Below are 22525 nucleotides of genomic sequence, written 5' to 3' on the forward strand. Positions count from 1 at the left end.
TCTTTTGGAGGATTATGTGACAGTCGCCTGTGTTGGTGGACCATACTTGGTTAAAATGGACATATGGTTGATCCTACCTTTTGACTCTTGGGAATTATGCTGCTGTGAACATTCATAGACAGGTTTCTGTGAGGACATGTTTTAATTCTCTTGGGCATATATTTATTTTTTAAAAGATTTTATTTATTGGGGCACCTGGGTGGCTCAGTGGGTTAAGCCTCTGCCTTCGGCTCGTGTCATGGTTTCAGGGTCCTGGGATCGAGCCCCGCATCGGGCTCTCTACTTGGCGGGGAGCCTGCTCCCCCCCCCCCCGCCTGTCTCTCTGCCTACTTGTGATCTCTCCCTCTCTCTGTCAAATAAATAAAAGATTTTATTTATTAGAGATAGATAGCACAAGCAGGGGGGAGGGACAGAAGGGGAGAGAGAAACACTCCTCACTGAGCTGGGAGCCCAATGCAGGGCTTGATCCCAGGACCCTGAGCCGCCCAGGCACCCTTGGGCATATATTTAGAAATAGAATTCCAAAAATCAATTTTTAAGTGAAATAACAAAGAATAATACCAAATAAACATCTTCCACAATCATGGCATACACTGACCATCATACGTCAGGATTTCCTGAGAAAGAATCCCTGTTCTTAGGGCTGACGTGGGTCCACCCAGTGTGGGCAGCTGCATCTGCCCCCCCCAGCGGTGCCATGGAGGCCCAGAGGAACCCTCCCCCCACCCATGGTGATTCTGTGGCTCTTCCCCATTTGTTGATAGAACTCACCGACATCTTCCCAACCCTAAGCAAAGTCCCATGGGCTGCTGCTCCTTTACCCACTGTGGGTCTCATGGCCTATCACGTGCACCAGCGCAGGGATGCAGGCCACCCCCCTCCCCAGGAGTCCTCCAGGCTACACTCCCCTGACTTTGGGGTGGAGGGCTGAGACCAGAAGCCTGTGAGTATGAGGGGGGCTGAGGCAGGTGGCCAGAGGGACCACATGGAGCTCACACACAGCCCACCCACGCAGGTGCTGGTGGGGCTCATGCAGGTCACCTGGGATAACATCAGAGAGCATGTCCTGGGTGTCAGGACCAACTTTTTTCCAAACACACATGCCCATTGTAGGGGTAGGTATGTTTAGGGTCTGTGGTACTTGTCCCAAAAGATACATGACTGCATTCAATTTTAAGCTTTTTTTTTTTTTTTTTTTTTTAATACTTCCTTCACTTCCATCCCCTTAACTGGGAAGTGTGATCCTACAGCCGGCACAGGGCTGCTGTGCTTGCCCTCCTTTGCTATATGGATGTGGTGGCGGCGGCGGAGGGCTTTTCGTTGTTGTTCTCTTTCTTATCAGGGTAACTGGGACAAAAGGATACCCTTTCCCTACTAGTTCTCTTTCGATGTAAAATTGTTGGGTCGCAATATTTTCTCCTCAACTAGATCTCGCCAGTTTACGGGAATGCAAAAGCCTGGGGGACACACTGCTGAGCATTGCTCCTCAGGCTGGCATGCACGTCACCAGCATGCTTGTCAGAAACGCAGGTTCTGGGGGGTTCCAGGGCACACAGAGTCTAAGAAGCACTTCAGTGCTGGAAAAGTGACCTGGTTTCTTCAATAGCTGGACTGCAGGGGGACAAGAAGCTGGAGAGGGAACCTGTAGACCGAAAGGGATTTAATGACACAACGAATATTGCAGAGCATGATCTTATTTAGATTCTCATTCAAACTAAGTTTAAAAACTCCAATCATTTATGGATTACAGATATTTAATGTTAAGGATTACTGGTTTTTCTAAGTATGATGCTCCTATTGTGATTATGTTAAAGAATCCATATCTTTTTAGAGATATCAACTGGCATATTTACAGATAAATGATACATGCCTGGAATTTGCTCTGAAATAATATGAGAGGTGGAGAAGTTGGTGGAATCTAGGTAAAAGGATATTAGCTATGAGTTGATCACTGCTGAAGCTAGTGATGGGACCCTGGGGACTCATAATACTATTCTCTCTGTGTTTGTAGATTTATATGTATGAAATTTTCTTAAAGCTGTTGGGCTGAATTGCAGAAGTTATAAAAAGTTTTTGAAAGGTAACAAGATGATCTCTTCATAAATGCCTGGGGACATTAAACCAGAAAGCTTAGTATTAGAAAAAAAAAAAAAAAAAAAAAGCAAACACCACCAAATAGGAATAAAGTTCATTCAAAAGACCAAGAAAAAGGGGCGCCTGGGTGGCTCAGCGGGTTTAAAGCCTCTGCCTTTGGCTCAGGTCATGATCCCAGGGTCCTGGGATCGAGCCCCGCATCGGGCTCTCTGCTTGGCTGGGAGCCTGCTTCCTCCTCTCTCTCTCTCTGCCTGCCTCTCTGCCTACTTGCCTACTTGTAATCTCTATCTGTCAAATAAATAAATCTTTAAAAAAAAAAAAAAGACCAAGAAAAAGAGAAAGAGTTACCATATTCCTGCAGAAGTAGCAGGAAAAAGAACAAAAATTTTAAAATTTGAAATAAGGAAAGATGGCAGAGTAGGAACACCATAAATCTGTCTCCCCACCAGACAATGATTGCAGAACCTGTCTGATATAGCCATTTTGGAACTCTCGAGTCTATTGAAAGCTTGCAACTTCCAGGGGAAGGCTTGGGCAGTAATTGTGGTTAATTTCCATCCATTTCAGCTCTAGGCTAGAAACACTTACCCAGCCATCACTCCCAGCCAAGTGGCAGGCAGCTGTTCAGGTTTTCTGGAGCAACTAGCACACAGCCTATTGGAACTAGGGTGGGCAAAAAAGGACTTTGTCCTCCAAGTGTTGGGGATCTGTGCCCAGATCCCTGATTGGTGCTTCTGACCCTAGAGGTACAGACAAATAGGCAGGCAGCCCTTGTTTCAAGCAACCCTGTAATCCCCCACTTGACTTTCACGGGGTTTAAAGGGCCAATGCTTTTTCCTCTCTTCATTTTTTGCTTTTCCCCCCTTGGAGAGCCAGATCTTAAAGACTGAGGACATGCAAAAACAGCAGCATATATGGGAAAAATTAAGAAGTGACCCTGCATGCCCAGGGAAAGTCTCAGAAAAGACCTACATTTACACTGCAGGATGAGTCTCAACATAGAGAAAACCCACAAGATTCTTATAAACAAAACAATACACAATGGAGTAGTGAAATGAAAAATTCATTAGAGGTATTTAAAGGCTTATCTGAGCAGGGAGAAGAAGAATCAGTGATCTTGAAGGTAGGACAATGGAAACTATCAAGGCTGAGGGACAGAAAGAAAAAGATTGAAAAAAGCAAACAGACCCTAACAAACTGGTGGGACACCATCAAGAGGACCAATATATGCACCATAGGAGTCCCAGAAAGGGAAGAGAAAGGGGGGCAGAGAGAAGATTTGAAGAAAAATAGATGGAAATTCTAAAATTGATGAAAGACATGAATAGAAGCATCCAAGAAGCTCAAGGAACTCCAAGTAAAAGGAAATCAAAGAGCCCCACACTGAGACATTACTATAATCAAACTATTACAGGATAACCAAAAGCCGAAGCCAGAAAACTTTGAAAGCTGCAAAAGAGAAGCAAATCATTTTATACAGAGGATCTTCAATATGATTATCAGCAGATTTCTCATTAGAAACTTTGGTGGTCAGAAGGCTGATAAAGTTGAAGTGCTCAGAGGGGGAAAAACCCCATTAGCCAAGGATTCTGTATATGGCAAAACTGTCCTTTAAAAGTGAGGGAGAAGCTAAGAAATTCTCCAATGAACGAAAGCGAAGGAGTTCATTCCCACGAGACCTGCCCTGCCAGAAATGCTCAGGGGAGTCCTGCACAGTGAAATGAAATCAAGACAGTAAATTAAAGCCCTATGACAGACTAAAAATCTCAATAAAGGTATAATGTTGGCAATTTTAAAAGCTAGTAGAAATGTAACACTGGTTTGTAACTGGAGCAAGCGAAGGAAAAGAGCAAGGGTAGCAATACTAGTTTGTAACTGTTTTCGACATGATTTAAGAGACTAATACTTTTAAAAGAATTTTTAGTTTATATTTTAGAACAATGTATGGAAACATAACATTGTGACATCCTCAACCAAAAGGATGATGATGGAACTGTAAGGGAGTAGAGTTTCTGTATGTTAGAATTTAAGGTGGTATAGATTCAAATTTGAGTGTTAACAACCTTGGACTTAAATATAATCCTCATGGTAACCACAAAGAAAACAGCTATAGAATATACACAAAAGGGAAAGAGAAAGGAATTTAGATATTTCACCACAATCAGCTAAACACAAAGAAAACAGTATTGTAGGATATGAGGGGCAAAAACTATAAGGCAAACAATACAATGACAGAAATCCCATCATATCATTAATTACTTTAAATGTAAGTGGGCTAAATTCTCTAATCAAAAGACTGAGACTGGCAGAATGGATAACACATGATTCAACTATATGCTGTCTACAAGAGCCTCACTTGAGACCCACAGACACAAAAATGTTGAAAATGAAAGGATAGGAAAATATATTCCATGCAAATAGTAACCGAAAGAGAGAGCAAGGGTAGCAATACTAGGATCAGACAGAAAAATTCATCAGAGACAAAGAAGGACCTTATATCTTAATAAATGTCTAATACAATAAGAAAATATAACAATTATTAGCATTTATGCACCGAATGACCGACTACCAAAAATATATGAAGCCAAAATTTACAGATGGAAGGAAGAACTAATTGTATAATAATAGTTAGAGACTTCAATACCTACCTTGCAATAGTGAACGAGCAAGCAGACAGAGAATTAGGAAAAAGAAGACTTAAGCATTGTAATACACCAACTAGGTTTAACAGACATACACAGAAAACTCTACCCAACAACAGAAACATATACTCTCAAGGGCAAATGGGGCATTTTTCAGGCTGTCCCAAATATTAGGGTTGCAAACTAAGTTTCAATAGATTTTTAAAAAGATAGATATTATACAAACTTCTCTGTCAACAACTGGATGAAGTTAGAAATTGTTAACAAAAGCAAAACTAGAAAATTTCACAAATTTCTAGAAATTAAAAAACACATCCTAAAACAACCAATGGACCAAAGAAGAAGTCATAGGGAAATTAGAAAAAAAAAAAAAATAGAAATGAAGAAACCTGAGAACACAACAGAGCAAAACTTATGGGACACACAGCAAAATTTATGGTGCTAAAGGGAGTATTTACGATGACAAAACTTATATTTAAAAAGGAGATCTCAAACTAACAACCCAACTTTACAACTTAAGGAATTTCTAGTTAAAGAAGAATAAATTCAACCTGAAGCTAGTGGAAGGAAAGAATTAGTAAAAAATTAAAGGAGAAAAACAAAATAGAGAATAGAAAAACAATCAGGTTTTCAAAAAGATCAATAAAAATGACAAACCCTTAGCTTGTTGGACTAAGGAAAGTAACTGAAGTTACTAAAATGAGAATGAAGGTGGGAACATCACTACCGATCCTACAGAAATAAGAAGGATGAGGAGAGAGCACTATCAACTGTGTGCCTCCAAACTGGACAACTTGGATAAAACTGACAAATTTCTAGAAACACAAAATCTACCAAGACTTAATCATGTAGGGGCACCTGGGTGGCTCAGTCGGTTAAGTGTCTGTCTTTGGCTCAGGTCATGATTCTGGGGTTCTGGGATCAAGTGTCATATCAGGCTCCCTGCCCAGTGGAGAGTCTGTATTTCTCTCTCCTGCAACTGTCCTTCCCCCAAGTTCGTGCACTCTCTCTCTCTCTCACTTGCTTTCCCTCAAATAAATAAATAAAATCTTAAAAAAAAAAAGGATTAAATCATGTAGAAATAGAAAATCTGAATAGGCCTATAACCAGTAAGAAGATGGAATTAATAATCAAAAATCTAATACCATGGCGCCTGGGTGGCTCAGTGGGTTAAAACCTCTGCCTTCGGCTCAGGTATGATCCCAGCGTCCTGGGATCGAGCCCCACATCGGGCTCTCTGCTCAGTAGAGAGCCTGCTTCCCTTCCTCTCTCTCTGCCTGCCTCCCTGCCTACTTATGATCTCTGTCTGTCAAATAAATAAATAAAATCTTTAAAAAAAATCTAATACCAATCCTTTTTAAACTTTTCCAAAATATTGAAGAGGAGGCAACACCTCCTAATTCATCTTAGGAGAGCAGCATAACCATGATACCAAAGCCAGTCAAAGACACTTACAAGAGAAGAAACTATATAGAAACTATATAGACCAAACTCCCTTATGAACATTCATGCAAAAAAGTAAAAAAATGCTCTGCTAGACCCTGGCTGGCATTTAGGATTCTGGAGGAAGCAGGTGACACACACTTATTAGCGTACAGGATTCAGTCAAATATTAGAGAGATTATACGATACTTATATTACAAGGATTAGAAGCAGCAAGTGGGACTCATTCCTGGAATGAAAGATTGTATTATCAATCAGGGTAATACGCTACATTAACATAATGAAGGAAAAAGAGCACATGATCATCTCAATTGGTGCGGAGAAAGGATTTGAAAACATGAGAAAACACTCAGCAAGACAGGGAGATGGAAACAGCCTCCATATAATAAAAGCCGTATCTGAAAAACCCACAGCAAACATCATCCTGAGTGGTGAAAGACTGGAGGATTTTCCTCTAAGATCAGAGGGTAAGGATGCCTGCATTCACCACTTCTATTCAACATAGTACTGGAAGTTCCATCCAGAGTGATGAAGCAAGAAAAGAAAGAAAATCAATCAAGTTGGAAAAGAAGTAAAATGAGCTCTTTGCAGATGACATCATCTTCTATGAAGAAAACCCTAAAGACTCCACAACAAAGCTGTTAGAATTAAATGAATTCAGCAAAGCAGCAGGAAACAAAGTCAACCAAGTCAATGAAATGCAGTTCTCTACACAAATAATGAATGCTTTGAAAAGGAAAACAAAACCCGTCCCATTTACAACAGCATCCAAACAATTCCACTTGCAATAGCATCCCAAATTTAAAAACAGAACTACCATATGCCCCAACAATTATGCGTTTGGGAATATACCCAGAGGAATTGAAAACAGAGTCTTGCAGAGGCATTTGCACAGCCGTGTTCACAGCAGCATTATTCACAGTGGCCAAAATGTGGAAGCCACCCAAATGTGCATGATGGATGAATGGAGAAACAGAATGTCTAGACATAAAAGGAATATTGTCCTTGAAAAGAAAGGAAACTCTGACACGTGCTGCCCCATGGATGAAACTTGAAGGCATTAAGTGAAATAAGCCAGTTACAAAAGTCAAATATTGTACGATCCCACTTCTAGGAGGTACTCGGAGTAGTCCGCACCTTTCTGACAGAAAACACAGTGGCGTTGCCAGGGACTGAGGGCAGGAGAACAGAGAGGTATTAGTACCAGGGATAGAGTTTCAGTTTTATAAGATGAAAAGAACAGAGACTTGGACAGTGGGGTCGGCTGCACAATGTAAAGGTACTTCATACCACTGAACCAGACACTTACAAGTGGTTAAGATGGTAAATTTTGTGTTATGTGGATTTTATCACATTGAAAAAGGAAAAGAAATAGAGACCCCCTTTGCCTCCACGAACTCAAGAGCAGTGCTCTGCTGGACCCCGCCCAGCGTTTAGATTCCTGGAGGAAACAGGTGACACATACTTAGTTCTGGTTCCTATATGGGTACCTGGCCTTTGTTTCTGAGATGGGGTGGGGCAGAGGAGGAGTGAGAGAGAGAGAGGGAGGGAGAGAGAGAATATCTTAAGCAGACTCCATGCCCAGACTTGGGGCTCCATCTCATAACTCTGAGATCATGATCTGACCCCAAATCAAGAGTTGGACACTTACCTGACCTAGCCACCCAGGCACACCCTGAGTGCCTGGCCTTTTGTTCATTTTTATTATCTGCTTTGGCACTGTGGCTTGTTCTGCTCACTCTTAAACCCTGTGGGAGGTGTGTAGTGTGAGCCCGTCTCCCTGCACGTGGGCCTGGTCTTTGCTTCAGCACAGGGAAATTTTCACCCGTCACTACGCTGGGCTTTTGCTCCTCCATGTCCTGGAATTCCTTCCACGTGTGCCCTGCACGTGGCCCCCTGGGGTCCTATCGCTTCATCTTCTTGTCCTTTCCCTCAGAGTTCTGGGAACTGTCCCCAGCTTAGCATGGTCCCCCTTGCCCACTCGATGGCAGGCTGCATCCAGTCCTCATTGTGGTCTTGACCTCCTGTGGGCTTGTTGCACCCAGGTCTGCCTCTCTAGCGGCAGGGGTGCAGCTTCTTGGGAGGAATTAAGTTGTCTGTCCCGATTCTTCAGGATCTACATTTACTTGGATTTCTCACACACATCCCTTAATGTTTCTTCTCATGTTTCTGGTGACATTTTCCTGTTTGTGTGTCCTTTGAGCCGCACGTGGGTGCAAGTTCAATACCAGGGACTTCAGAAGAGTTGTGGCATTTTGATCGTGCGCCCAGATGGAGCCTGGGCTGGAGGCGGCGGTGCAGGCTGGATTTCCTCTGAGCCATGGAACTCATGTCTGAGGGGCAGCCATGGTCGCAGGTGTCTAGCATGGCTACCAAGACTCAGCCCACACAAGGTCTCACCTTAGCCTGAGGTCAGCATTGGAATGTGCTTTCTGGAGCTCGTGGTGCCTTACGTGTGGCTTGCCTTGCTCTCTGGGCTCTGGCTGCTGCAAGACCAACCCTCATCTCCACCCCTGGCTCACTGCAGGGACAGGGAGTCTGAGTTGGTTCCTGCTCCTTTTCCGACTAACTGGCTGGGCTGGGTTTTCCCGGAGGAAGTTTTGCATGGTTTCCAGGAAGGGATTCAGGCTTAATTTCTCTTTTCTGTTCTTTTGGTCAATGTGGCAGAATCTGGGAAGGGTTGGGTTGGGCTTCATCTCACTTGAGCAGCTCTGCTCATTCTTCTCCTGGGTCCCATCACCTCTCCAGCTGCTGGAAGTGCCGAGCTGATGCTGGTGTTCAGGCTCTGCAGCTTACTGCAGGCTGTCCTGAGGTCCTTGTGCTCCCTTCTGTATCCAGGGGCCCATCTTCCTAGGCTGGCTCCCCTTGGCCCTCACTGGAGGGACTGTGGAGTGAGCATCTCAAACAGATCACAGCAAGGCAGGCAGAAAATGGGGCTAGGACCCAGTGCAGAAAATTCAAGGAAGTGCTCACCCTTGGGATCACACACGCATCTCTCTAAATATTGTGCCCTAGGTGTCTCACCCACCTCACTGCAGTCCTCTCTGGCCAAGAATGAATGATGCTGTTCTCTCAGCCAGGGAGGGAGGACATGGCTTGTCCTACAGCCCTTATGCACCCAGTCAATGAAGGCAAATGACAAAGTTAGCCTTCAATAATACTGTTACTGAGATTTAATTTACATATCACAACATGCACCTGTTCTGTGTGGCATTTGATGAGATTCGACAAATTTATACACTGGTGTAAGGACTAACATGATCAGGACACTGATCATTTTCATCACCCCAACATTTCTTCATGCCCTTTTGTATCAACTCCCCCCACCTTCCCCAGCCACAGGCACCCAATGGGCTGATGTCTCCATTTGTTTTTCCCCTTATGAGCAAACCTCTAAGATGACCCTAGTGACATCTGCCTCCTCAAAGGTATTCACACCCTGGAGTGTGGGCTGAGCCCAGCGGCTTGCTTCTAACCCATGTGGAATGGGATGTTGCTTCTGTGATTAGGTTACATTAGATCATGACTTCCATCTTGCTAGCAGACTCACTCCGTTGGCTTTTTGGCTTGTACATTTTGAAGCAGCAAGCTGCTGTATTAGAGAGCCTATGTGGCAAGAAACTGAGGGTAGGCTCTGGCCTACAGCCAGCAAGGAATCAGATCCTGCCAGCAGCCCGTGAATGAGCTGGAGCATGGCTCCTTCCCCAAGTGCGGTCTTGGGATAACTGCAGCCCAGCTGCCACCTGGACAGCAATCCATGAGAGGCTCCGGAGCAGAGGAGCCGGCCCAGCTGAGCCCAGATTCCTGATCCGCAGAAAGGGTGAAATAAATGTGTGTTATATTAAGCCACCAAGCTTTGGGATGATTTGTTATGCAGCAACCGATAACCAATACAGCTGGTTCTAGCACTTCACATGAATAATACGGTCAGTCATCTTTGGTGCCTGCTTCTTTCCGCGCAGTGTGTGTGAGGTTTGTCCGCGTTGTTGCCTGTGTTAACAGCTTGTTCCTTTTTTATTGCTGAGCAGATTTCTATAGTGTGTAATGGCCCCTTTACATGTCCACGCCCTAATCCCAGGACCCTGCGAGTATATTATACAAAGGCGGCAGATGCAATTAAGGCTGCCAACCAGCTGACCTGGAGATGGGGAAATGAACCTGGGTTGTCTGGTCAGGCCCAGTGTCATCATACGCATCCTTATAAATGGAGGAGCAAGGCAGGAAAGAGAGTCGAGAGTGAGGGGGTGTGGGAAAGACGCAGCTGGCGTTGGTGGTTTGAAAATTTTTTTTTTAAAGATTTTATTTATTTATTTGACAGAGAGAGATCACAAGTAGGCAGAGAGGCAGGCAGAGAGAGTGAGAGGGAAACAGGCTCCCTGCTGAGCAGAGAGCCCGATGCGGGACTTGATCCCAGGACCCTGAGATCATGACCTGAGCCGAAGGCAGCGGCTTAACCCACTGAGCCACCCAGGCGCCCCGGTGGTTTGAAAATTTAAGGAGTCATGGTGGCCTCTGGAAACTGGAAGAGGTAACAAAAAGATCCCCCTCTCAGCCTCCAGAGACGAACAAAGCCCTGCTGGTGCCTTGATTCTAGCCGGGGGAGACCCATTTTGGAATTCCGGTCTCGAGGACTGTAAGGGACACATCTGTTGTAAGCACACTGTGTGCAGTCGTTTGTTACAGCACGCACACGGCTTGTCTGCTCCCTGCTGTGGGCACAGGCTGTTCGTTTTCTTTTCTTTTTAAAATTTTATTTATTTTAGAAAGAGTAAGCAAGCAAAAAAGCATGACAGGGAGAGGGGCAGAGAGAGAATCTTAAGCAGAATCCATAGACGAGCACAGAGCCTGATGTGGGGCTTCATCTCAACCCTGAGAACATGACCTGAGCTGAAATTGACAGTCGGACACTTAAACAGCTGTGCCACGGGGCGCCACCAAGCATGTGGGCTATTTCTAGTTCTTGCCTATTATGAATAATTTTGCCATGAAGAATCCTGGGAATTTTTTTTTTTTTGTATGTTGTCTAACACAGCCACTCTTTCTTCCAGTGTTGGAACAGGCTTCTCATTTGTTGTTGTATAAGTTTTCAGTTTCAGTAGGTGCATGGCAAACTTGGGCAGAAGGTACAGGGCTTTCCTAAATATTCTCTCCTCCCACCTGCCTTCCCTCACCATTGACATACATTTGTTACAATCAATGAACGTACACTGACACATCATCACCACCCAAAGCCAGTAGTCTGCGTGAGGGTCCACTCAGCATTCCACGGGTTTGGAGAAATGTGTAATGAAATGTATCCATCACTAGGGGCATCACACAGAGTCATTTCATGCCCTAAAAATCCTCTGTGCTCCACTTACTTATCCTTCCATCCTCCCAAGCCCTGGCAATCACCAGTCCTTGCACCATGTCCATAGTTTTCCTTTTCTAGGATGTCCTACAGCTGGAAACACACAGTTGTAGCCTTTCCAAAAAGCCCTCTTTCACTTAGTAATATGCTGTTAAGATTCCTCCCTGTCTTTCCATGGCTCAATAGCATTTTTTTTTTTTTTTTTTAGCACTGAATGATGCACCCTCATTGGAATGTGCCAAGTTTGTTTATCCATTCACCTACCAAAGGACATCTCAGTTGCTTCCAAGTTTTGGCAATTATAAACAAAGCTGCCATAAACATCTATGTACAAGTATTGTGTGCACATAAGTTTTTGACTCCTTTGGGTAAATACCATGGAGTGTGTTTGCTGGATCATATGGTAAGAGTATGTTTAGCTTTGTAAGAAACTGTCTTCCAAAGTGGCTGTCCCATTCTGCATTCCCTCCAGCCGTGGATGAGAGTTCCTGCTGTTCTGCATCCTCACCAGCATTTGGTGCTGTGAATCTTTTGGATTTGGGCCATTGTGATAGGTGTAGATAGTAGTATCTTATTGGTTTAAGTTGCAATTTCTTAATGACATTTGATGTTGAATATCTTTTCATATCTTTATTTGCCATCTGTATCTATTCCTTGATGAAGTGTCTGTCCAGGTCTTTGGCCCATTTTTAATCATATTATTCATTTCTTATTGTTAAATTTTAAGACTTCTTTGTATATTTAGAAAACAATTCTTTATCAGATATGTATTTCACAGATATTTTCTCCCAGCCTGCGACTTGTCTTCTCATTCTCTTATCTTTCATAGAGCAGAACTGTTAACGTTCATAGAATCTAGTTTACCAATTCTTCATGGATTATCACTTTGGGATTGTGTCTAAACATCACGAGACCCAAAGTCACCTAGATTTGCTCCTATGTTATTTATCTTCCAGGAGTTTTATGGTTTTGCATTTTACTCTTAGGTCGATGATCCATTTTGAGCTAGTTTTTATGAAAGATGTAAAGTCTGTGTCTAAATTCATGATTTTGTGTGTGGATATCCAGTTGTCCCAGCACCATTTTTTTTTGAAAAGTCTATCTTTGCTCCATTGTATAGACTTTGGCCCTTTGTCAGAGATTAGTTGACTATATTTATGTGAGTCTGCTTCTGAGCTTTCTATTCTATTCCACTGATTTATTTGCCAGTAACACAGGGCTTGATTGCTGTAGCTTATAGTAAGTCTTGAAGTAGGGTAGTGTCAGTCCTCCAACTTTGTTCTTTTCCTTTAATAATGTGTTGGCTATTCTGGGTCTTTTGTCTCACTGTATCAGTTTGTCGGTATCCACAAGATAACTAGTTGGGATTTCCATTGGGATTGTGTTAAATCTATAGATCAAGTTGGGATGGACTGATATCTTGACAATACTGAATTTCCTCACCTTTAAACATGAACTAGCTCTTTTTAATGCTTTGATCCATCATCAGAATTTTGCATTTTTCCTAATATAAATCTTGTACATATTTTGTTAGTTTTATTTTTTATTTTATTTTATTTTTTAGAGAGAGAGATTGAGCAAGTGGGGCAGGGCAAGGAGGGGCAGAGGGAGAGGGAAAGAGAATTATAAGCAGGCTCCATGCTCAGAGGGGAGCCCTTTTGTTTTTTTTGAAGATTTTGTTTATTTATTTGACAGACAGAGATCACAAGTAGGCAGAGAGGCAGGCAAAGAGAGAGAAGGGGAGAAGCAGGCTCCCTGCTGAGCAGAGAGCCCGATGCGGGACTCGATCCCAGGACCCTGGGATCATGACCTGAGCCGAAGGCAGTGGCTTAACCAACTGAGCCACCCAGGCACCCCACACAACTTCCCTTTTATGAAACATCTTCATTAGTACCTGTTTTTGCTAACTGAAAGAAAACTAAAGAGGAAGACATCCTTGCTTTTGTTCTTGATCTTAGTGGGGAAACTTTAAGTATATTAGCTGTAAGCTTTTGTAGATGTTCTTTATCAAGTTCAGGAGCTCTCTATTCCTAGTTAACTGAGAGCTTTTATTATGAATGGGTGTTAGATTTTATCAAATGCTTTTTCTGCATCTATTGATATAATCATGTGATTTTTCTTCTTTAGCTTGTTGATGTGATGGATTACATTAATTGATTTTCAAACATTGAAAGAGCCTTGCATACCCTGTAAAAATCCCACTTGATCATGATGTACAATTCTGTTTATACATTGTTCCATTCAATTTGCTAATATTTTGTTGAGGATTTTTACATCTGTGTCCATGAGAAATACTGGTCTGTCATTTCCTTTTCTTGTGATGTCTTTGCCTGGTTTTAGAATTAGGTTAATGCTGGTCTTACAGAATGAGTTAGAAAGTATTCCCTCTGTTTCTATCTTTTGGAAGAGATTATAGGGAATTGTCAAAATTCCTTTCTTAAATATTTGGTAGAATTTGCCAGTAAACCCATCTGGGTCTGGTGCTTTCTCTTTTGAAGGTTATTAATTATTGGCTCAGGGGAGTGGGGTGGGGAGATGGGTTAGCCCAGTGATGGGTATTAAGGAGGCACGTATTGCATGGAGCACTGGGTATTATATACAAACAATGAATCATGGAACACTCCATCAAAAACCAATGACGTACTGTATGGTGACCAACATAATAAAAAATTTGGCTTGATTTCCTCAATAGATACAGGCCTATCTACAGAAAAGTATACATATATCTTCTTTTCTTTTCTTGCCCAGATAGGGCAGATGGGTTTATGACAGTTAATACAGGCCATGACTCTCCTGGAAATAATAAAGTACTGGTGCTCAGGGAGAGCTCAGCTGGCTAAAGACTGCAACTGGAGCTCATCTCCAGGATTCTGCTCTGCGTGTGTGTATGTGTGTGTTCTGTTGCCAGGTTCCTGGAACCTAGGAGGCTGCCTGCATCTCCCCAGCTAGTCTCTCTCTCTCTCTGAGATGGAAGGGAGTCGCCCTGAAAAACATCAGTGATGGAACCCTCCCCTCTCCCCACCCGGTCATCCCTGGCAGGAGACCTACATGTGGATCTGGGTGTTTTTCAGGGTGACTCCCAGCTTTCTAGGAGACACAGTCTTGCCTGAGCGTGCTGGTGGTTTTGCATCACCTGCAGGAGACTCTGGGCAGGAGATTCTCCATGGCAGGACATGAGCCAACAAGGTTGCTGACCCTACCTCAGGACCTTTGCACACACATGACTTCCTAGGGGGCATCAAAGCCTTGGGCTGGCTTCCACCTTAAGTCTTTGCCCCTGCTCTGCCTCTGCCTGGAACCCTCTTCCACCAGATGTCTGTGCAGCTTCCCATGCTCAGGAAGTGCCCGGGTCTAATGATGCTTTCCCCTGGAACCCTGCCCTCTCCCTCCACTTCAGTCTCCTTCTCATATCACTGTCTATTTTCCTCTGGCTCGTGTCGTATGTACAAGTCACATCTGTGGGCCTGTCTGTCTGTCTCCATCAAATGTCAGTTCCATGAGGCAGGACTTGCTTATCCTTGGAGAACCTTGACGTGGGCCTGACCCAGAATAGGAGCTCACCCCATGTTTGGGTGTGAAGGGATGATTCCTTGTTCCTGATCAGCCTCACCTAGTGCCCCAGCCTGATATGGCCCAGTGCTGCTGGGCCTGGTGTCAGCAGAATGCCCCTGGGTGGGAACTCCTTGATGCCTCCTGCTGGCTGCAGGCTGCTCTGGGTGGAGAAGGGACAAGCCCCATGTGTCTCCACCTACCTGACCTCTTCCCACCCTCCACCCTCCCAGCTCCCCTGCCCAACAGGGCATGATCTCTTCCTAGAGTCAGGCTTCCAGTGGAGCTTTCCAGCAAGTAGAAGCTAGCGCAGGGCCAGAGCCCTGTATGGGCGGATGGGTGGCTGCACAGCTCAGCTCCCAGTGGCTATGGGGGTCCCGGGATGACAGCCAGTGACAGAAAGTCCTCCTCCCCCCACCCAGTCAGCCCAGCAGGAGACCTACATGCGGATCTGGGTGTTTTTCAGGGTGACGTTCAGCTCGTCCAGGGCCTCCTCCATCTCCTGTGTGTTCTGGATAAGCGAGAGGTTCTGCTCTTCCAGCTTCATGAAGATGTCCAGGAGCTGCTGGGGATCGGTGAAGTACAGCTCCAGCTCCTGCAACCAGAGCCACGTGTGCAGGCTGGCTGGGCAGCGCAGGGGGGCTAGCTTCTGCGGCCCCACCCAGAGCGGGGCCACTGACCTCCCTGTCGCTGTCTGGATCCTCATACGTGGTGGAGATAGAGTTTGACCTGCAGAGAGATGTGGGGTCAGGGCACTGCTGCCCAGCCTGGGGGGCAGAGGTCTGGTGGCAGTCTTACTTTACCCCCAGTGGGGAAGCCTCCCCTTCTCCTCCCACCAGCTGACCTGGAAAGGGCACTAGTTTCCCTCTTGGCCCCATACCTGTCACACAGCTGTCAAGGGGAGGGTTTCAAAATTCAATTAGTTCACGTCATTTCAGTTAGAATAGAACCCAGCCTCCTTCCTGGAGCCTATAGGACCCCTTCTGCCCCCTCACCTCCCTCTGCTATCCCTTAAGTTACTCAGCCCCTGTTCCTACCAGCTCTCTTTCTGTTTCTCTGGTTGCTGACCCTACCTCAGGACCTTTGCACACACAGCTCCCACTGCTAGAGTTGCCTCGCCCCATTTACCATTCTTTTTCTAAGAACAACCTCAGGGCCTTTTCTGCCCACCTCCCCTATCTAGATTTGCCCTTGGCACTTTCCTACTCAGAGCTATCCTGTGATACTTGAAGCCACTTCTGCCTGACCCTGAGAACCCCACAGGGGCAGGGACTATCCTGGGTTGGCCCTCAGGGTTGCGGGGAAAACTATGAGCTTTGAGCACTCAGCGTGGGGACCTGGGAGGCCCTGCTGGAGGGGACCTAACCTCAACCGACTTCCAAACCTGCTTTCATCACCCCTCTTGGCCTCCTTCAGCCTGGGCCCTTGCCCTGGATGTGCTGGTTCTGGGCGCTGAGAAGCAGGTGCGGCAGGCTCGTAGCCAGAGGCATCTGGGTCCCACCCATAAGAACCCAAGCTGAGGCCTGCCTGAGAGAGTCAGGCTCTGACCTATGTGACAGGGAAAGGTGGTAAGTGCAGGACTCTGTGGGATCCCAGAGGGGGAACCCTGGAGGACTTCCCAGAAGAAGGGCCACAGTAACAACCAAAGCACTCACCAGGCCTGTGGCTCAGACTGAACACTTGATGTCTATTTGGCAAATGAAGAACATGCAGCTTAGAGAACTGGCTACCTGCCCAAGGTCACCTGCAGGGCCCTGCTGACCCACAAGGTGCCTGAGAGTCTGCCCTCCAGATAGGCACTGTCTGTGGGGTGGGCTGGACTTTAGCCCCCACTTGCCCTCTCTGCTGAATGCCTTGTGAAGCCCACAACCTGCCCAACTGTACTCAGTGGCCCTGGTCACATGGCTAAAAGATGGAGGGACCCGGGTAGTGTGATCCTAGACCTCTCTTCTGAGGGATTGCCCCAGCATGGGGCCTTGAGGGTAAGGCTCCTGAGCTGAGGGCAATGCAGGCAGGGGAAGCATGCACAGCTAACCTCTTAGAGCCTCTGTTCAACAAGGAACTGTAAATGACAGTTCCTACTGGCCAGGGTTGCAGGGATCCAAGTTAACCTGAGGCTTGTGCCTGGCCCACCAATGGTGGCTACTCTTCTCCACAAGGCACAACCATGATGCAAAGAGAGGAAAGTGAGCTCAGAAACTGGTAGCACTCAGGTCCCCTTGCAGCCCAAGAAACGTCAGTTTGGGATGTGGGAGGTTGAGTGAGGAGAACATCACGGGGACCAGGGTATGCTCACAGGGGCACAGAGATCGGGAGCTGCTGGGGGAGAGAACCACGGGGAAGGGTTGGCAGGCTGTTGCAGAGAAAGAAGGAGAGAGGATGGTGCCCTTAAGGCAAGAGCAGAAGATACAGACCTTGCGCAGCAGAATGGCGGGGAGGCTCCTGAGTGCCTGGGCCACCCATTCTCTCCAACCCTTGGGCCACCACACTTACCTAAGCTGATAAACTAGAAAGCTTCCAAGAAAACAGAGGAGACCATTTCAGTGGGATTGGCAAAGATTTCTTACATAGGACACAACATTCACCAACCATAAAAGCAAAGATTGGCTGATTGGACTCAAAAGAACAACACTGAGAGACTAATAAGATGAGTCACAGACTGGGCAAATATAGTCCTACTACACTTTTACACGAAGGACTGGCCTCCAGATACATAAAGAACTAACGGAAAACCAGAAGCGGACGACCAATAATCCAATAAAAATGTACAAAAATCGAAGAGACGCCTCACGTGTCATCACGAAAGTGTCATGAAGAAGTGAGATCCCCCCACCCCCAGAGGACTCCTGTCTTTTAGTCTCCATATTCTGACCTTTTCACCCCTGGGGCTGAGCTGACTCCTGACTGGACAGGCTGTCCCTCCCAGGGCTAGCCAATTCCTAGAAAGGGTAAAGGACACACCCTTGAATATGCTTTTCGGGGGCAAACCAACCAATACCACGCTCTTATAGCTGCGGTCACTATTCCCCTGCCCTGGTGGCCAGGTAACTGAGGACACCCCTTGGCCCCAGAGCCCTGAAATTAATGAAGCCCACCAATCCTAAATCCATGCACCCTGTGCACTTGCTCTTTCCTGCAGAAACCACAAGAAGGGCTCCCGCCCACACCTCCCGCACTCCCTCAGCCTCCGGACCCAGCTGGTTGCCTCCCCCTGGAGCCCCAGGCTGTGTGGCGTGCCCCCTGCTCAGGAGAACAGACTAAAAACGACCTTTTCAATGACATTGTCTCATGATGTGCTGGTCTGACCCACCGTCACATTTTCTATTGGGACACGATTTTCGAACAACCCTGCCAGAATACCAAGACATACGGGAACCTACCATAGTGTGACCCCAGGATCTGACCTGATGCGGGGTGGGACGTGGGGGTGCAGGCCGGAGCGGCGAATGTGGCAGCCATGGCAGGAGTCTGTTTGGCAGAAGCTGCTAACGCTCAACATCGACTCACCTTGGGACCCAGCAGTCCCACTCTTATTTCCAACCAAAGTAGTGCTCACGCAAAAGAGAGTGCTTATGCATGAAAGTACAGGAATGCTTGCAGCAGTTTTAATGAGAAGAGCCAAGAACTGGCAACAACGCAAAAGGCCACCAGTCGGAGAGAGGACCCAAAGAGTGGGGCTTCTCCATGAGGTGGGGACACTAAGCGGCAATAGCCAAGAACCACCTGCGGCCGCCCACAGCCGCGCAGACGCTCCGTGAAGGGACGCCGCCCGAGAGCCCGCTGCTGCTGTTCCCAGCGCACGGAGTTTCAGAACAGGGAGAGTGTCCCAGGGCAACACAGACAGAACAGTGTGAATGTACTGCTGTGGGTCTGACGGAGGAGGGCCCGAGGGAGTTCTGGGCTCCGGGAATATTCTATGTCTGGACCTGAGTGTGATTACATGGGTACGTACATGTGTAAGAACTCAAGAGTTGTTCACTTCATATTTGTTCGTTTTGTGATCTGTTGACATAGCATAAGTATGAGAGAAAAAGAATAAAAGAAGACCTAAGTCTGATCACATCACTGGTTTGCGGAAGCTTCTTGGCTCTTATTGGCTCTGGGCCTGAGGGTGCCAATTCCACCTGGCTGCGTGTGCCCCCGTTTTCTCACCAGTCATGTGGGCACCCGCTGACTGGAGTAGCAAGGGGGCAAGTAGCAGGGAGGGAGGCAGGGGTTGGCTGGGGAAGGGGCAGGGGGGCTGGGCAGGAGGTCTGTCTCGCGGTCACTGGTCGTGGCTGGAGAACACTGGTGGGCATATGTGGGGGGGTCAGGCACTGCAGGAAGAAATCCAGGATGTGTAAGAGGTGCTTGGTGGTCCCAGAGATGGTGCTGGAGAGGCTAAGGGGCAAGAGTCACTGGAGTTGGAACCTGATCCCAGAAGGAGGCAGGACCTTCAGCTAGAGCATCCAGGATGACTAAGAGAACTGTTAGACACTGGAATGACTATGCATGACCAGCAGACCCACCCCTCTGCCCCGGGACGATGGATTTTGTGTCAGCTTGCCTAGGTTCAGCATTATTCTAGATGTTTCTGTAGAGATGTTTGTTAGGTGAGATGAACAAATCAGTAGGCTTTGAGTAAAATAGATGACCCTTCGTGGTGCGGGTGGGCCTCATCCAATCAGCTGAAGGCCTGCAGAGACAAAGACTGACCTCCCATGAAGAAGAGAGAATTCTGCCAGCCTACTGCCTTCAGACTCATGCTGCAGCAGCAGCTGGGTTTCCACCTGCCAGCCACCTGCCTTGGCTCTCCAGTCTTGCCAGGCTGGCCCGAGGGGGTGGTCCAGATTACATGGGACAGGTGAGACCCTGGCAGTGGCCCCTGACCCTGTAAAGGCGAGCACCTGGTAGCCATCTGAGGCCATCCCTCCCCGTAATCACATATGAATATCGCTCCAGTAGCGCCAAGAGGCCAGGGCTAGACAGTCGAGGGAAGCTGAGAAGGACTGCCTCCAGCTGCTCCCCGGCTGCGCCGCTTATGGACAGACAGCAAGATACACGGGGTCAGCTCTCCAGTAAAAGGAAGGATGGGCGTAAGAAAATCACCTTTGCTTGTATTTACATTGAGTCAGGAGGAAATGCCGATATTCATATGAGCTACTGAACAGCAACTTCATATGGTTCAATGTACTGTTAACACCAACAGGCTGGAGAGGGGCGCCTGGGTGGCTCGGTGGGCTGAGTGTCAGACTTGTGATTTCTGCTCAGATCATGGTCTCGGGCTCAGTGGGGAGTCTGCTTAGGATTCTCTCTCTCCCTCTCCCTCTGTCCCCCTCCCTGCCCCATTCACACGCACGTGCTCTCTCTAATAAATAACCTTACAAAACCAAACGGCTGGCAGGACGCGCTGTAGGTGACCCATCTCGCTGCAGTGCCATCTGTGGCTTCTTGGCCCAACAGTCTGGGTGGGGAGCGGCTGGAAGAAGGGGTGCCAGGCCTGGGGCTGCGGGCAGGAGGCTAAGACTTCTCAGCTTATACCTTTCTATATGGTTGTGATTTCTCTGAATGTATCACTTAGTAAACTCCTAAAACTAAACAAGTTTTCAGTGAGGGAGGAGGAGCAACTGGGGGTGAGCCAGCAGCCGGGGGGGGGGGGGGCGGGGGCGGGGTATGGCTCTGGCCGTGGAGGCAGAGAGGTTTTTAAGTGGGGTAGGGATAGGTTTGCATTGGCTCGCGGTTCTGTTTGAGGCTTCTGGTTGTCCAAAGTATCTGTCACACTTAAATCTGGGTAATTTTAGTAAAAATCCAGACTATGGCTTTTTGTGAAAAGCTCCGGAGCTCTGGCCTCCTTGGCTGGCACTCCCTGGCCACCGAGGGCTGGCAGGGGGCATGTGTCTTCCCGTTCACTGCGCCCAACTTGGCTGCCCACACTGTTTGTAACTGACTGTCCCATTAACACCCGAGTGGGCCACTTCAGGCATAAGTTGATCGAACCGGACAGAAATAAAACTGTTCAGAAAACATTTTGATTTTGGTGCTTAAGTCCTACTACACAGCTTCTGTGTTGGGAATAGCCCTTCCTCGTGGTCTCACCCTTCCCGGAGAGATTGGGCTCGTCCTGGGCACCCCTGGCCCAGAGCATTCCCACCAGGCCCCAGCCACTTCCCTGCCCTGCCTGAGGCCCACTCACCCTTTGGGGTCCAGCTCACCGCTCAGGCTGGGCCGTCTGCTGTACTGGAGGCTCATGGTGCTGGATAGAAGCTGCCCCAGCCGGGTCACCGGCAGGGACTTCGAGGGTTTCTTTGGGCCCTGCCCATCTGGAGGAAGCAGAGGAATGGTGTCCACATACCCCAGCCCAGGGCAGGACTCTTGCAGCGTGGGGCAGCCACATACCTCTAGAGCTTGTTTTGCCCTTGTTCCCTGGTCCTACAGGAAGCAAGGGAGGGTTCCAGATGGCTTTGGCTGGAGCCAGAACTTCAGCAACATTGCTTGAGGGCACAGGGCTCCCCAGGATCCTCCCAGCCCTCCTCCCCTTAGTTTTAGAAAGATATGCATGGGAGGAACGTGCCTGGAGTCTGAGTTAGAGCAGGCCCTACCTTCCTTGACTGGACGTGTGGGCTGAGCCACCAGGCCCCAAGGGGCACTTACTGCCTCTGGCTGGGGCTTTGCGAAGCATGGAAGGGGCCCAGCCTGTGGGTCTCCGTGCCCTAGATGGACCCAGGGACTGGCTGTCTCTTTTCTGCTACCTTTGTCCCCTCTGGTGGAGAATGAAATGTTCTCGTTTGGGGGCTCGGTGGCCTCCTTGGTCTTTTTGAGATCCTGCTGCTTCTTCTCCTTTTCTTCCAACCACTCCTTGGGCGACAGCTTGTATAGGAAGTCCTTGTAGATCTTGTAATGCTGCAAAGTGTCTTCAAATTTGGAGATTTCACTAGACCCGGGACGGGGTGGTGAGGTCAGGCTCTGCCTGCTGGGACACCCCTCCAGAGGGGACTGCCCCTGAAGCCTGGCCAAGCCTAGCCAAGTCTGGCGTGCTCCTTGTTCTCCTGGGGACAGCGGTGCTTAGGAGAGGACATTGCCCCACTGGGGACCAATGGGACCCCGGCGACTCTGTGTGCCAAGTGAGCCCTGCCTCCTAGTGAGGCTTTGGGAAAGTCACTGAATCTTTTCTTGGCCTCTGTCATCTCATCCGTAAAATGGGCAGCTGCATCTGGCAGGCTTTGAGTCCCTAACCTATGAGTCCCTAAGCTATTTAGTAAGCCTGGGAGGTGAAGTCAGGAGGTCTGTGCGCGCTGGGGCTCCTTTTGGCCCTGGGGGAGGGGTGGAGGGAAGGGCAGCAGACCAGGATGGGCAGGCTCTCTCCTTTAGCTCACCTTTTGATGTTCATGATCTGGGTGGTCAGTTCACGGATCTCAATGATCTTCTCCACTTTTGCTTTGGTCTCCTTCTCAGCCCTGGGGGTGGGGAT

The 22525-nt window shown here is 47.5% G+C and overlaps 1 protein-coding gene across 1 annotated transcript in view; it reads right to left on the reverse strand.

Annotated features, from left to right (window-relative positions):
- The window catches only part of CFAP100 (cilia and flagella associated protein 100), a 53493-nt gene that overhangs the window by 4202 nt on the left and 26766 nt on the right, over positions 1–22525 (reverse strand). Inside the window, exons 8-13 of the mRNA XM_045991345.1 lie at positions 22431–22511; positions 21807–21988; positions 21454–21486; positions 21251–21377; positions 15759–15807; positions 15522–15673 (exon numbers count right to left, since the gene is read on the reverse strand). Coding sequence (XP_045847301.1) covers positions 15522–15673; positions 15759–15807; positions 21251–21377; positions 21454–21486; positions 21807–21988; positions 22431–22511 — 624 coding nt within the window. The remainder of the gene's footprint in view (positions 1–15521; positions 15674–15758; positions 15808–21250; positions 21378–21453; positions 21487–21806; positions 21989–22430; positions 22512–22525) is intronic.

Source organism: Meles meles, chromosome 20, assembly GCF_922984935.1.
Source record: "Meles meles chromosome 20, mMelMel3.1 paternal haplotype, whole genome shotgun sequence".
Lineage (NCBI taxonomy): Eukaryota > Metazoa > Chordata > Mammalia > Carnivora > Mustelidae > Meles > Meles meles.